Genomic DNA, 13,113 nt, shown 5'->3' on the forward strand with positions numbered 1-13,113 from the left:
TTACTATTGGCTGTACTTGATTAAATTATTTGTATATACATTTTACACTGTACATAAGGCGTTATATTTGACATTATAATGTCAGTATTTGACTCTACCCTTAGCTCACCATTGTTGAGACTTGATACCCAAAACATTGTCAAACTAAGCTGCGGTTTGGTAAATTCATGTATCATTAATTTGATTACTAACTAATTTATATCATCGTCATCATCATATAATAATAGTAACACACTAAATTTTCCCACGGTTCACACGGCCTTTTTATCTCATGATTTGGTACTTTTTGATATATATATGTGAATGAAGGAGTAGGTTAGAGTTAGACCAGATTGCATATATGTGTAAACGCAATTTTTTCTTCTAATTTTTGTCTTGTTATGCAAATATTTTATATATAGGTATATGCTTTCTGCCGTTGAGTATTTTTGTAATCAGCACAAACCACATGACTGATTCCCAATTTAGCTGGTTAGTCAAATTCCAGCTCTTGCTTTTATTGTTGAATATTGCCAACAAATGGGTCATCAACTAACTTGAATAATCTTACTTCAATTTGGTACTTGCGTCTGTAATTTTGTTTCAAACTCCATAACCAATTTAGTAGTAATAAAAAAGACTATTTTTATATGGATGGCCTGTTCAACTTCTTGTTTTGTTTTTATTCATGTGTTGAGATACCAAAATCTTGAAATGAAGTCATGGATGAGCATCAATTGTGGGTATCTACATATAAAAAAGGGGATCTGGCTGGATAATGATTGCACAAATCTATATAGGGAAATGTGATGCACAAAATATAAAACATGCAAGTGGTTGCACACCACGATCTAATGGCGAGCTGAATGGCAATTTCGAAACTAAATTAGGGTTTTGATTAGTGACAAAATGTTGTTTCAGCGACGAAAACGACGCATAATTAACAAGTGGTGGGCGTTGATGATCACATTTATTATGAAATAGTGGCAGCATGATTTTATAGGTGTAAAGAGACATGAATGTTAATGCTCGTGTTTAATATGATTTGTTAAACTAGGGAATTAATTAAGAAATTGAAATCCGAAATTAATATGGTGGTGCGTTAATGAAAACGTTCATTTGTAGAGCATCAATATTGTGTTTTTTTGAAGTAGAGCATAAATGTAGCGTCACCTCACCGGCAGCCAATTCAAATAACTTCACCACTTTAACATAGGTAATAAGACTCCTATACAATTAGGTACATGAATTAGGAAAAATGAATTCATAATTATTATCAGGAGTATTGGTTTCTAAGACCATCCGTTCATCCCCAACCATAAATCTTCAAGCATACACTAAATCCAAACTTATTTTTGGATTTTTCTACGGATCAATGCTAAATATATGATACATCATACAACACCAAATATGGTCTACTGCAAAAATTTAATAAATATTACAAATCAATCCATTATTATTTAGTTAATGTGAACTAAAACACGAACAATAAATTACAATAACAAAAATAAAAAAATTAATCTAGTCATTCGGTAAATCATAACCAGGTCCCTCCAATATTGTAGAAGTACAAATAATATGTAATAGTTGCTTCGTCATTTGGTTGTTCTTATGCTGAACTCCTTTCTATAAAATGCATCTTCTCCGAAGTTGAGATGACGACAAATGAAGGTGCTGAGGTCAAGAGTGCTCGACTCAATATGACCCAATAAGATACAAAAATGTCATCTAGAACTTTGAAATGTGCTAGTTGATCATTTGTGTTTGAGATTTTCCACAATTGGTGTCAATTCCGGTGAAATTGAATAATATATGGCTTGTTGAAATAATCTAGGTGGACTAATCGGATCGGAGAAGTAACTATGCAATTTTTTAATAGTTGCAAGTGACGTTGTTTCATGCTAACGCTGCGATTAATTATCATACAGTACCAAATAAAATTAGGATTCATGTCGATATTTTTCTTAAGGTAAATCGCGGGAAAAAAACATGAAATTTGATCAAACTCGGGTCAATCTCGCAACTTTAAAAAATAGTCAATTAAGGAGTAGTATATAATAACTTTGATATTCTTTCAATTTTTCAATTTATTTGTATTTGGAGGAAATTGTGTATGATGTGAAAGCCGAAATATATACATAAATATATATTTTGCAAATTTGTATACATCATTTACAAAAACCATTGATTTTTATGAAATTATAGTAGAATATTATTAGATTATAAAGTTATGTGATTGAACAAAGTCTGACTAAACTTTCTGATTTTTGTGACAATTTGCTCTTTTTCTTAATTTTAGACAAAATAAGAAAAATGTCAAAATTATGATTTAACTGTTTATTTTAAAAAATTACGGAATTAACCAAAATTTGACAAAACTCTTATTTTTCCGTGACAATCTTCACTTTCTCTTATTCTTAGACAAAATTTTGGGATGAGTGTTTAATGCCAAGTTAATCATCTTCATTTCTTCCTCCTCTTCGAACAGGTAAAGGTCATGTCATATTGGTAAAGGCCACATGATTTTACTTCACCGAAATTTATAATTATTGGAGATCCCAAACACGATTAGATTCATGGTTTTAAGACCAAGTTGTAAATTCATGAAAAAATTCATACTTGGGTCATAATTCATGATATTGTCTTCTAATAACCCTTAATTTTTTTCAAAGAAAAATGATGTGTTACTTTGTCCTGATTATGACAACATGCATTTATTGATTGAGAGAGCACCCTACTATATTGCTATTAGCGTGGCTTTGTGAATAAATGAAATATTGCGACTTTTTGGGATCAAACTAAATAAAACGGTGCTACCTAACTTGTCATTTATGTGCATTGTTTGGGCATTAAAGTCTGCAGTGGCTGGCTGCCGCCGGCCTTACTTTTTTAATTATTTAATCATGTTTGTAATTTTTCATAATTGAAAAATTGAAAAAAAAGGTTTATGCATAATTTCCACTTACCTTACCAAAGATATAAATATTGCATTTACAAGACTTTGATGTGTAAATTCATGACTTTTAAACACACTACATATGTCTGTCTCCACTACTACCAAAGTCAATATTTCATTTACAAGACTATGATATGTAAATTCATGACTTACAAACACAGTCTGTCTGTCTCCACTATTAGTCGACATCCAATAAGGTAATGTTGTTCATGGAAAAACAAAAATTATTAGTAAATTTTAAAATTTAGGCTCAAACAAATAGTATCACTCATCATCCAGAAGAAGGCAAACAGATAAAGAATCATCCCAAAAAATTTAGCAGGCAAAACCATCTATCTATCAATCTGTCTATTAGTCTACAGCTTGTAGCAAGTGGAGGGAGGTGGGCCGATTTTAATTAGACACGGACACAGGAGCAGCTGACTCGAGGGTAGGATTATCCTCCTTGACCGATTCCCAGTCAACTTGTCGAAGGATGTTGAACCTTTCATCCAAGCTTACAAACTCCGAATGAGGTGCGACCACCTCACCCCTCCCGGCTTTATAGACAAGAAGCAAACCAGCTCCCATGTCGGGACCGTGGAGTTTTCCAGTCAGCAAAACGCGTAGGGGCATGAACAGAGATTTCCCCTGTATGTGTGTTTTCAGTATTACAAATGGATAAATTCAACTAAAGAACTTCATTCCTTCTTCACCAAAACTAACCTTGCGTTTCTGTGATTTACCAAAGCTCTTCACCCACTTCTGCCATCCGGCACTACCTTCTTCGAGTGCACCAATTAACTCACCATTGTCATACGCAGCAATCAGGCTTGCAGCAACTTCTCCCAGCTTATCTTCTAATACTGGTCGACCTTCAGGACTGCAATCAACAACTTTTTAATAATTGAAATTTCATGCATGGAGAATAACATGTATTAGACTATGGACTTATACCCAGAGGCTGGATTATCAATTCCAATCTTGTTTGACAAGTGGTTTGAAATGAGAAAATAGAAACGAAACTAATTCAGGCTACATAATTACCTTGCAAGCGTTGCATGCAAAGGATAAGACAGTAGGGTTTTAAGAACATTATCAGCATCTGGTATCAAGTCAATTCCATCCTTCAGCAGCTCTACAGCCTCCTGGTCATACGAAGTCATGCAATAAAAAAGACAAATCATTGACGGAAACAAGTAACCTTATCAGCAGATTGTCTATAGATGTATTGATTGTCATTGTCAACTTCGAGCTGCTTAAGTACAGAATATAGCAAGCAAATCAACAGGGTGTGTGAGATAAAGGATCACCAAGAGGGCTCTTATCGGTCAAAATCACAAGTGTGAAATAAAATAGCACAAAAGGCGTACTTCTACAAAGCTCCCCTCAGATTCTGTTAGAATGCCGATACTCTTCCAACGCTCACCGATAAGCTTAGTCAGATTTTCTGATGGAAGAGATCTCAAGTGCTGACCATTCATCCACCTTGCAGAATCATAAAGTAATACTGAGGAGACAAGAATCAATAATACACAGAGCCACAATCCTTTGAAAGACAATGAACCATAAAAACATAAATGGGCTACAAGCAGAAAGGTCAGAGGTTAAAGAGCCACCAATCTATAGAATTGCTATGCGCAGACTAAAGTATTGCATAGTTACCTCAACTTGGTGGAATCAAAAACAGCACCACTCTTGTTAACACGCTCAATCGTAAACTTATCAACTGCAAACAGTGTCAGAACATCATTGTAATAACTATAATAAAGTCAAGAATCTTGATTTGCATGAAAATCACTTGGTGAGTCTTTCATAGAGGACTAACTAACCTAGTTGGTCGAGGGTGAAAAATTCATTCTCAGTACCATCACCCCAACCCAATAATGCAAGATAGTTAACCATTGCTTCAGGCAGATAACCCATCTCCTTGAACTGTCAAAGTAGTTTCAGTAAGAAAGTTAGTGCAAGAAAAGATGCAAGGAAAATCATCAGCAGAGTTTTAAAAAAAGAATCGCGTGTTTCACAACCCAGAGTTATAGGTTCATATATCTCCAGGTGAAGGGGTAAAAATAAAACAGCACTGCCGAAACCGGATCACCTGACCTACTGAAGTTTCCCTACTCCAAGGGGAAAAATGAAACAGTAATGCAGAACTGGATTACCTGACCTACAGAAGTTGCCCCATGCCGTTTTGAGAGTTTGCTCTTATCGGGTGCAAGGATTAAAGAGACGTGTGCAAACTTAGGCATTGGGAATCCCAGGGCCTGTTTTCCATAAAATGTTTCCACCTTGTTAGTTTGTTTTATCCACACAGACAATATCACATTACGAGTTGAAAAGCACAACACAATCAATAACACTCATCCAAAATTGTTGAACAATGAAAAGAGGAATAGAAATAGAAACGAGTTCTAGTGATACCTTATATATCAATGCTTGCCTCAAAGTATTTGGCAAGTGCTCTTCTGCTCTGGAACACAAATACCAGCTTTTACACTCCGATGCCATAGACAACTATAAACCATAAAGTAAGAAACATTTGTAGCAGGTTGCTGTACTCACCTAATGACATGCGAGATAGCCATGGTAGCATCATCAACAGTTACACAAAAGTTGTATACAGGTTGCCCGTTACTTCTCATAACCACAAAATCTCCAAGTGTGTTGAGATTCCAGCTTACCTTCACGACACTATCAAGCTAAGTTAGTTTCGGAAAAGAAAGCACGATTAGACCTCAGTCACAAGTTTCTGAGCAAACAAGAGAGCACTTGGTAATCAATGTTAGGCTGTTTTAACATCATTGAGCATTCCAGATTTCTAACTGAGTGTCCAAAAAATAGCATTCTGGATTGCTTTCTTATAAACATTTGAGCTTGCAAGTTGCATCTAGACCATTTACACGGAAATGAGAAAGTGACCAAGTTTTAGTATGATGTTATATCCACATCCTAATGAAAATTCCCAACTTCACCAATCTAAAAGATTTAAAAACCACATCTACACTCATTGATGATCATTTGAGCTTGTTACAGAAGAGATTCATCAGCCTATGCTCGCTGGAAACTACAGAGACGAAAGAGAAACAGATTGTAAACACTAGAGGGTCAGTAAAGGTATACCTCACCGCGAATGAGATCATCAATTTTCAAATATCCTGCACTAGGAACTCGGAATCGATAAGTATAAGGCGTCCCTTTTTCCAACTCCTCTTGCACTTCAATGTCTGATGCAGTAGCCCACTTGCCGGAGTAGACAGGAGGCAGCTGCTTGAGTTTCGCAATCTCTTTCATCTTTTCAAGCTCCTGGTAGGTATTGAGAGAACCAAAACTAAGAAAGTCGAGCATTTTGGACTCCATGAATTCATAAAGGCACAAACAAGCAGTTAAAAGTGAAAATACAGAGAAAGTAAGGATCACCTCGGCAGAGCAGAAACAGCGGTAAGCATGCCCGTTTTGGAGGAGTTTATCGGCGTATTCCTTGTAAAGGGCATTTCTTTCAGATTGACGATAGGGACCATAGTTGCCACCAATGCCTGGGCCTACATATCAATTCCACAAATAACAACTGAATTAAATAGGATAGCAAAAGAGAACCACATTTCAGGAGAAACCAGACATGAATTGCTTGGTCGATTGAGGTGTGAAGGAAGTAATCAAAACCAATTTGAATTTCAGAATCAATTAATAACAAAATTGAACTGAGGCGATGAGGCTTGCTAACCTTCATCCCAATCAAGACCAAGCCAGGCGAGATCGCGAAGCAAGGCTTCCTCAGACTCCTTAGTTGACCTCTCTAAGTCGGTGTCTTCAATTCGGAGCACAAACTTGCCGCCTTTGGACCTGGCGAACAAATAGTTGAAGAGCGCAGTGCGCGCGCCGCCCACGTGCAGATTCCCGGTGGGGGAAGGCGCGAACCGCACTCGAACCGAGTCATCTGAAGGTGGCGGCGGCGAGGGAGAGGAAGACGCCGAAATTCTAATGCTTCTAACAAAAAACCGTCTTCCGCGGAATAGCAGCATGGATGGAGCCTCCGTGTAAACACCAACCCGCATCCCCAGGCATGGCGCCCCCAGAAGACAACTACCCATAATTCTTCCTCTTCTTCTTCAACTAATGGATGAAGATGAAGAAGAAGATTAGATGCAGATGACGTTTGTCGCAGCGGAAGTGGGCCTAATTCCCAGTAGCCCATTCTAGCAAATGGTTGAGGCCCAATCATCAAAAGCCCACACTAAATCGAGCGAAATTTGAAGAAAGATTTGAACTTTTGCATAAGAAATTAAAATCCTGTGGATTATGCAAATAGGAGTTGGAAGGGATGATGAAGTGCTTAACGGTGGTGAATCAGATAGGAGTCGGAGTAGTTGAGGCGAAGCAAGCAAAATGCGTGGAGAGGAGAGCGACGACGATGATGGCGATGGTGTCAATGAGAGATAGAAGCAAAAACAGAAAGCCTCTCCAGAAGGGGAGAAGCCTGAGCATTGAAGCTATCCAAACGGTCCAAGCTCTCAAGCGAGCTTCCAAAAATTCCCACTCCTCTCTCCAAGAAGCATTTGCCGCCAATTTCAGGCGTTTGCTCAAATCCGACATGATTGCTGTTCTCCGCGAGCTCCTTCGCCAGAATCAGTGCCTTTTGGCCCTTCAGGTTTTCCCTCTCCTCCTTTTTATGCCCAATTCTCTTTAGTTATTTTAATACTGCTTGCCTAGAATTACTTGGATTGAATTATTCATAAATCAAGAATATGGATTACTATGTTTTATGAGTCAATTGTTGATATGTAGGTGTTTGAGGATATGAAGAAGGAGGAGTGGTACAGCCCTAAACTGTCGCTGTATGCTGAAATTGTTGCGGCACTTGGCAGTAACGGAATGCTTGAGCAGGTTCATGAACTTATTGTCGAGCTCAAAGCTGAAACTACTGTCACTCCAGATCTTCAGGGATTTAATGCATTGATGGAAAGCTTAATGAGTTTGAATCTCACTGGATTAGCAGTGGAGTGCTACTACCTGATGAAATCGGTATCATGTGACCCAGATAAACTGTCATTCAAGATACTAGTTGATGGCTTAACGTCAAATGGAGAAACGGAACTTTCAGAAGCTATACAGAAGGATGCTCGAGAATATTATGGTCCTTTTTGGGATTTGTCAGAGGAGGAAGAGGCTGAATTGAGCTATGGAAGCACGTGGTGAACTATGGTATTTTTCAACTTTATAGGTGGGAATGAAATTAGTTGCTGTGTTCTTAATGCTGGATCCTCTCATGTTGTTTTCATTGATGCAAATGGTGAAATGGAAGATGAGATGAACCAAAGAATCCAATCTATGTTTTGCACATGACTAGGTTATTGAATCAACCTTTGTATAATGTATATATGGTCATCTAATGTATGTATGAATCTTGTTTTAACACTGCCTTGGCCTTATACTTGTTATGTTTGTTGATTTATTGTTCTTTGTTCAAAGAGATTGAGATGAGATATAAATTGACCAAGCATTTATATAGTAGTATGTGTATGTTTGTAAACTATAGCATTGCATTTCAAGTGACTCAATTACTGGTGCTTAGCTATTGAGTATTTTGAACGCTAACTTCACAGTAATGTTAGCTAATGAGCATTTGGGATACTATTTTCACATTAATGTACGAGTTTGAATGTATCAGAGCAATAGCAACCATCCAAATCAGAGATTGAAGCAAAAACTTTCGAAGTCTTTCTAATTTTCTCATCAACCCAGCCTACATTTAGTTGGTAATGCTGCACGTCTGGTGGTTTTACACTGTTTCAGTGAGCGAAGCCATGCCTACTTTTGCGAAACTTGAGATCACGCGTGCTGAAATTGTTTTCCTGTGAATGTCTGGCCGAACATCCAGTTTGGTGGCGCGACACTGTAAGATGTTAGCGTTTGCCAAGCAGCTGTGGTGACCTCGAAGGATAAGGGTTGGCCAACCAGGTCGATGTTGGTCTGCCAGTTCTGCCCCCAGTCCCTTCCCATCGGAATCCATCCAGTCCTCGATCCCTTCACTTTGACTGCAACAACCTGTCCATCCAACCCAACATTGCTGACCAGGACTTGCATGAAGATAGCACTGCCCTTGACAGTGAAGCGAATTCCACCTTGTCTTTGGCATGTGGCCCTATTCAGGTTTGATCAATTACAATTGATTATTGTCAATGTTAAAGCCACATGACTAAAGACTGATTCTTGATATACCTTCTGTACTGGATTGAAAGTAGTTGGGGCTTGAGGTGGGAAATGAGAGAGAAAGTAGCCTCAGGCAAGTGAAAGTGGGCTCTGGGAAAGTTGCACCAGCCTCCATGATCGGCAGGTAAGGCGTAGTTAGGCGGGCAGAAATCAGTAGCGGTGACAAGGATGGGAGGAGTGGCTTGTGGGAGTTGAGCGCTTCTGATCTCAAAGCACGCACCGCAGCTGCTCCCTCTGTCGAACAACATCCCACTGAGTCCTGTGGTGTACTTGCCATAGCTTTTGTGAAGGTCTCCATAACCACAAGCACCTTCTGCAACAGATCAATGCAAGTGTGAATGATGAAGAATGGCAGAGCTAATTAATGGAATTCTATACCTGTAAGCATGGAGTCATTGGAGTCTGTGGAGTAGGTTGCAGTGGCTGACTTCCATTCGGCAACTTGGGCGTGCATTAGGTTTGAGAAGAAGCAGAGGATTAGGGCTGAGTGGAGAAGAAGAGCAGCCATTAACAAACTGCACTGTGCACTGATTGATGACTTTTTCTTGTTTCTTTTTATATCTTTTTCAAACTAATTTCCGCCATTTACTCTGTGTATCACTTTCTTCTTACTAAACTATATGTAAAACCACTTTTTGTGTTTCCCACTTAACCATTTATTCCTCCTCTTTTCTCTTTCTCTCTGTGGAGATTTTATGAAATGGTTATTTAATTTTTAATTCCAATAGAATTCAAAAAGTAGGATGCGGGAAATTATTCAATTTGATGAAAAGTAGGAAGTAATTGGACCCAACCAACTTAGAGTTGTAAAGAATATGCTTAGGCATTTTTTTGAAATAAAATGAAACCATACATGTCGTGTAGTAGCAGTATAAAATATGGGTGTAAATATTCCTCATATTTAATTTTAAAAATATTAAATAAAGCTACATTTTTTTCAAAAGAAAATTTTAAAACGATTCAAGACTGCATTTTTAAATTTTAAAAAAATTATTTGTAGGAAGGAAAGAGCATTTGTTTACAAATAAATTAGTTCTGATTGAGCTGACAGTCCCACTCTCTCCGACTCTCACGAAATTTGGCATCGCGGAGGAAAAGAGTGGATCTGGAATGGAGAGCTCCGGCGAATTGGTGGCGCTTCCCGTGTTAGTGGAGTCCAACTACAGGGCTTGCACAATTCCCTACCGATTCCCTTCCGACAATCCCAAGAAACCCACCCCCACTGAGCTCTCTTGGATCAATCTCTTCGCCAAATCAATCCCTTCATTCCGGTATCATCCCTCCCCCTTTCATTCATTACTCCCACTTTTACCATAATAAATCATCAATCTTTTTTTTTTTTTTTCTTGATTGATCTGCAGCAAACGTGCTGAGGCCGATGATTCCGTTCCGGATGCTCCCGCCAGAGCTGAAAAGTTCGCCCAAAGGTATCACCATTGAATGCCCTAGCAGAACTAGTAGTTTCCTTTATCGATACTCTTGTTTACACTCCACAGATATGCTGAGATACTGGATGATTTGAAGAAAGACCCTGAGAGTCACGGTGGCCCGCCCGATTGCATTGTATTTTCATCTCTCACTCTCCATTTGCAATCATAAACGATTACTGCTTCTCTGAAATTCCTGATTTCCTTTCCAGCTTCTTTGCCAGCTCCGTGAGCAAATCCTTAGAGAATTGGGCTTTAAAGATATATTCAAGAAGGTCAAGGTAAGACTCCCGCTTCTCTTTTCAGGGACAACCATTTCATCCATTTGATACTAGCATTACCGTAATTCGATGATCATATTATAATTTTATGTGCCAAGGGGTCCTATGGTGTGCAAATATACATATTTTGTGTTGATGCCTCAAAGAAAGATTTAGAAGAGATTTTGCTAGCATGCCTTTGCAGTTTACTTCTTTTTCTTGTAATGGGAGGGACAGGGACATGTATGTATGACAAAGGGATTTTGATTTGATGCATAACAGGAGGAAGAAAATGCCAAGGCGATATCTTTATTTGAGGGTGTTGTCCACCATAATGATGCTATCCAGGATGAAGCTGCACGCATTGAAAATTTGATTAGAGGGATATTTGCTGGTAACATTTTTGATCTTGGCTCAGCTGAGGTACGTTAGGTTCTTTCCGTATAAGAGTAAGGTGTTTGATCAAGTGGAAGCCTAGACTTATTTGAGTTTTTCCACTGATTCCTTCGTTTAGTTTTTAAAGTACTCAAAATTACTTGATTTATTTTAACTTTTTTCTGAAAAAAGGCCTTACAAGATTTTCCTGTTACATGCATTTACTCATCTCATTTAATTTGTGCATTTTCATTTCTTAGTCTAATCCAGATTTGAGGGGTTAAGCACTTATTTTCTCAGGAGACTAACTATGAGTTTATAGTCCCTTTTTTTCTACCTTAGACTATGTTTAACTGATGGATCTTAAAACTTCCTTAAACCAATACAGGCTTCAAATAGTTTCAGCGATGTAACTTGATGCTGGAAGATTTCAGATGTTTGATGCTTATATAGCTTCTGAGTCGTGTGTGATCTTATCTATTTTCAGCTGTATCGAATTCTCATCATACTAACATTTCCTAGTCAGTAGTCAATTTGCTTGAATTGACAGAAATTTTCTGGTGAAACATGTTGGCATTTGTAGTTTCAGACTTTCAGCAATCCAGTCTATTGACTACTAACTTTGATAATTTATCTTTATAATATAGATTCCCCGTATTGCATGGGCTTAAAAACAATTTTTCGATTTTAATCTTGAAGCTTGCAGAGTTGTTTGCAAAGGATGGTATGTCCTTTCAAGCTAGCTGTCAGAACCTTCTCCCTCGACCCTGGGTTATTGATGATTTGGACAAGTTCGTTTCAAAATGGGGCCGGCGTCCATGGAGAAAGGTTATATTTTTAATTTCTGATTATTTTATCATTTGTTTCAATGTACTCGCAGAACCAGTCATAAAGGTTTATGTTTTCTTCCACTAACTATAACATTTATGCCACAGGTTATAATATTTGTAGACAATTCTGGTGCAGATGTCATTTTGGGTATATTGCCATTTGCGAGGGAGTTGCTTCGACTTGGTGCCCAGGTCTCATTTGCTATCATTTACTTGTTTGCTAAAGACTTTATCTTGCTTGGAACTCTTTTTTCCTGGGTAGTGCTGTAACATGTATGAATCGGGTCTGTAGCAAGAGACTACTTGTGGTTAATTGATTCAGCATGATTTACATAATTACATGTCCAATTGTTAGACAAATTTAGTATGAAATCTTCTGTGCTCTTGTGGCTCTTGACAAGGTCTTGAATTTGGCTTTGCGTGGCCGTGTGACACTCCCATAAGATAACTGGGGTGTTACTACATTAATGGTTTGCCAAGTCTGGGGCATTGGGATCATTAGCACTAATACCTTAAATCTCTTGGGGTGAAACTATGTTCAACTTGAACTCATTATTTGACAAACATGTCTCTTGTCAGTCTGAGTGTAATCCTATTTGAGGTCGTTGTTCTCTGAATTCTTTGCAGGTTGTACTGGCGGCAAATGATTTACCTTCCATCAATGATGTGACATATGTCGAGTTAATAGAGATTATAGCCAAGGTCAGTGACAATTTTTTGTGCTCTTACAACTTTTACTCTAGGTTCAGTTTATGTACTGGCTTCAAATGATTTGACTTCCATCAATGATTGCAATTTATGTAATCCTATTATATGCTTCTATTTTACAGCTGAAGGATGAGAGTGGGAAACTTGTGGGAGTTGATGCTTCAAACCTCTTAATTACAAATTCTGGTAATGATTTACCGGTAAGAAGCTCTGTGCTAATTCTTAGTGATTCCATACAACCTTTCTTGAACTGATCTAGTTAAACGAGTGGGTGGTCTTATTCGTTGCAGGTTATTGATCTATCAAGAGTATCACAAGAACTTGCCTACCTGGCAAGTGATGCAGACCTTGTGGTCATGGAAGGAATGGTAAATGCTTGTGAACTAGTT

The 13,113-nt window shown here is 38.1% G+C and overlaps 4 protein-coding genes across 5 annotated transcripts in view; 2 read left to right on the forward strand and 2 right to left on the reverse strand.

Moving 5' to 3' along the window:
• Nucleotides 1–3,159: 3,159 nt before the first annotated feature.
• ERS (glutamate tRNA synthetase) lies at nucleotides 3,160–7,035 on the reverse strand. The gene is made up of 12 exons (XM_048084542.2): nucleotides 6,639–7,035; nucleotides 6,335–6,456; nucleotides 6,038–6,220; nucleotides 5,480–5,598; nucleotides 5,339–5,387; nucleotides 5,080–5,181; nucleotides 4,747–4,849; nucleotides 4,580–4,643; nucleotides 4,288–4,402; nucleotides 3,962–4,062; nucleotides 3,641–3,797; nucleotides 3,160–3,565 (listed from the first exon to the last, which is right to left on the reverse strand). The coding sequence occupies exons 1-12, from the start codon at nucleotides 7,003–7,005 to the stop codon at nucleotides 3,329–3,331; spliced, it is 1,719 nt and encodes a 572-aa protein (XP_047940499.1). The 5' UTR covers nucleotides 7,006–7,035; the 3' UTR covers nucleotides 3,160–3,328.
• Nucleotides 7,036–7,091: 56 nt separating this feature from the next.
• Nucleotides 7,092–8,327, forward strand: LOC125187895 (protein THYLAKOID ASSEMBLY 8, chloroplastic-like). The gene is made up of 2 exons (XM_048084544.2): nucleotides 7,092–7,562; nucleotides 7,700–8,327. Exons 1-2 carry the CDS (start codon nucleotides 7,236–7,238, stop codon nucleotides 8,108–8,110), a joined length of 738 nt encoding a protein of 245 aa, XP_047940501.1. The 5' UTR covers nucleotides 7,092–7,235; the 3' UTR covers nucleotides 8,111–8,327.
• A 195-nt stretch (nucleotides 8,328–8,522) lies between these two features.
• EXPA20 (expansin A20) lies at nucleotides 8,523–9,778 on the reverse strand. Of its 2 annotated transcripts, none has more exons than XM_089058352.1 (3): nucleotides 9,503–9,778; nucleotides 9,134–9,434; nucleotides 8,523–9,056 (listed from the first exon to the last, which is right to left on the reverse strand). In XM_089058352.1, the coding sequence occupies exons 1-3, from the start codon at nucleotides 9,630–9,632 to the stop codon at nucleotides 8,744–8,746; spliced, it is 744 nt and encodes a 247-aa protein (XP_088914478.1). In that variant the 5' UTR covers nucleotides 9,633–9,778; the 3' UTR covers nucleotides 8,523–8,743. The 2 variants fall into 2 exon arrangements, with proteins under 2 accessions (XP_088914478.1, XP_047940500.1); XM_048084543.2 differs by having other exon boundaries at nucleotides 9,134–9,437; nucleotides 9,503–9,775.
• Nucleotides 9,779–10,124: 346 nt separating this feature from the next.
• The window catches only part of LOC125189151 (damage-control phosphatase At2g17340-like), a 3,557-nt gene continuing 568 nt past the window's right edge, over nucleotides 10,125–13,113 (forward strand). The window contains exons 1-10 of the mRNA XM_048086397.2: nucleotides 10,125–10,395; nucleotides 10,486–10,551; nucleotides 10,621–10,687; nucleotides 10,764–10,832; nucleotides 11,094–11,234; nucleotides 11,886–12,014; nucleotides 12,122–12,208; nucleotides 12,644–12,718; nucleotides 12,847–12,924; nucleotides 13,015–13,092. Of these exons, the coding sequence (XP_047942354.1) occupies nucleotides 10,235–10,395; nucleotides 10,486–10,551; nucleotides 10,621–10,687; nucleotides 10,764–10,832; nucleotides 11,094–11,234; nucleotides 11,886–12,014; nucleotides 12,122–12,208; nucleotides 12,644–12,718; nucleotides 12,847–12,924; nucleotides 13,015–13,092 (951 nt within the window). The 5' untranslated portion in view covers nucleotides 10,125–10,234. The remainder of the gene's footprint in view (nucleotides 10,396–10,485; nucleotides 10,552–10,620; nucleotides 10,688–10,763; nucleotides 10,833–11,093; nucleotides 11,235–11,885; nucleotides 12,015–12,121; nucleotides 12,209–12,643; nucleotides 12,719–12,846; nucleotides 12,925–13,014; nucleotides 13,093–13,113) is intronic.

The sequence above is a fragment of the Salvia hispanica genome, chromosome 5, assembly GCF_029641045.1.
Source record: "Salvia hispanica isolate PSC_SH4W2 chromosome 5, Shi_PSC_v1, whole genome shotgun sequence".
NCBI lineage: Eukaryota > Viridiplantae > Streptophyta > Magnoliopsida > Lamiales > Lamiaceae > Salvia > Salvia hispanica.

Excerpts from the sequence above, each read along its gene's own strand:
- LOC125187895 (XM_048084544.2), top strand. The coding sequence starts at position 7,236 with ATGATGAAGTGCTTAACGGTGGTGAATCAGATAGGAGTCGGAGTAGTT. Across the intron at positions 7,563-7,699 it reads AGTGCCTTTTGGCCCTTCAG|GTGTTTGAGGATATGAAGAA; the intron begins GTTTTCCCTCTC and ends GTTGATATGTAG.
- ERS (XM_048084542.2), bottom strand. The coding sequence starts at position 7,005 with ATGGGTAGTTGTCTTCTGGGGGCGCCATGCCTGGGGATGCGGGTTGGT. Across the intron at positions 6,221-6,334 it reads GCTGTTTCTGCTCTGCCGAG|GAGCTTGAAAAGATGAAAGA; the intron begins GTGATCCTTACT and ends AATACCTACCAG. Across the intron at positions 4,403-4,579 it reads TTTGATTCCACCAAGTTGAG|GTGGATGAATGGTCAGCACT; the intron begins GTAACTATGCAA and ends TGATTCTGCAAG.
- EXPA20 (XM_048084543.2), bottom strand. The coding sequence starts at position 9,632 with ATGGCTGCTCTTCTTCTCCACTCAGCCCTAATCCTCTGCTTCTTCTCA. Across the intron at positions 9,438-9,502 it reads CAATGACTCCATGCTTACAG|AAGGTGCTTGTGGTTATGGA; the intron begins GTATAGAATTCC and ends GATCTGTTGCAG. Across the intron at positions 9,057-9,133 it reads CTTTCAATCCAGTACAGAAG|GGCCACATGCCAAAGACAAG; the intron begins GTATATCAAGAA and ends AAACCTGAATAG.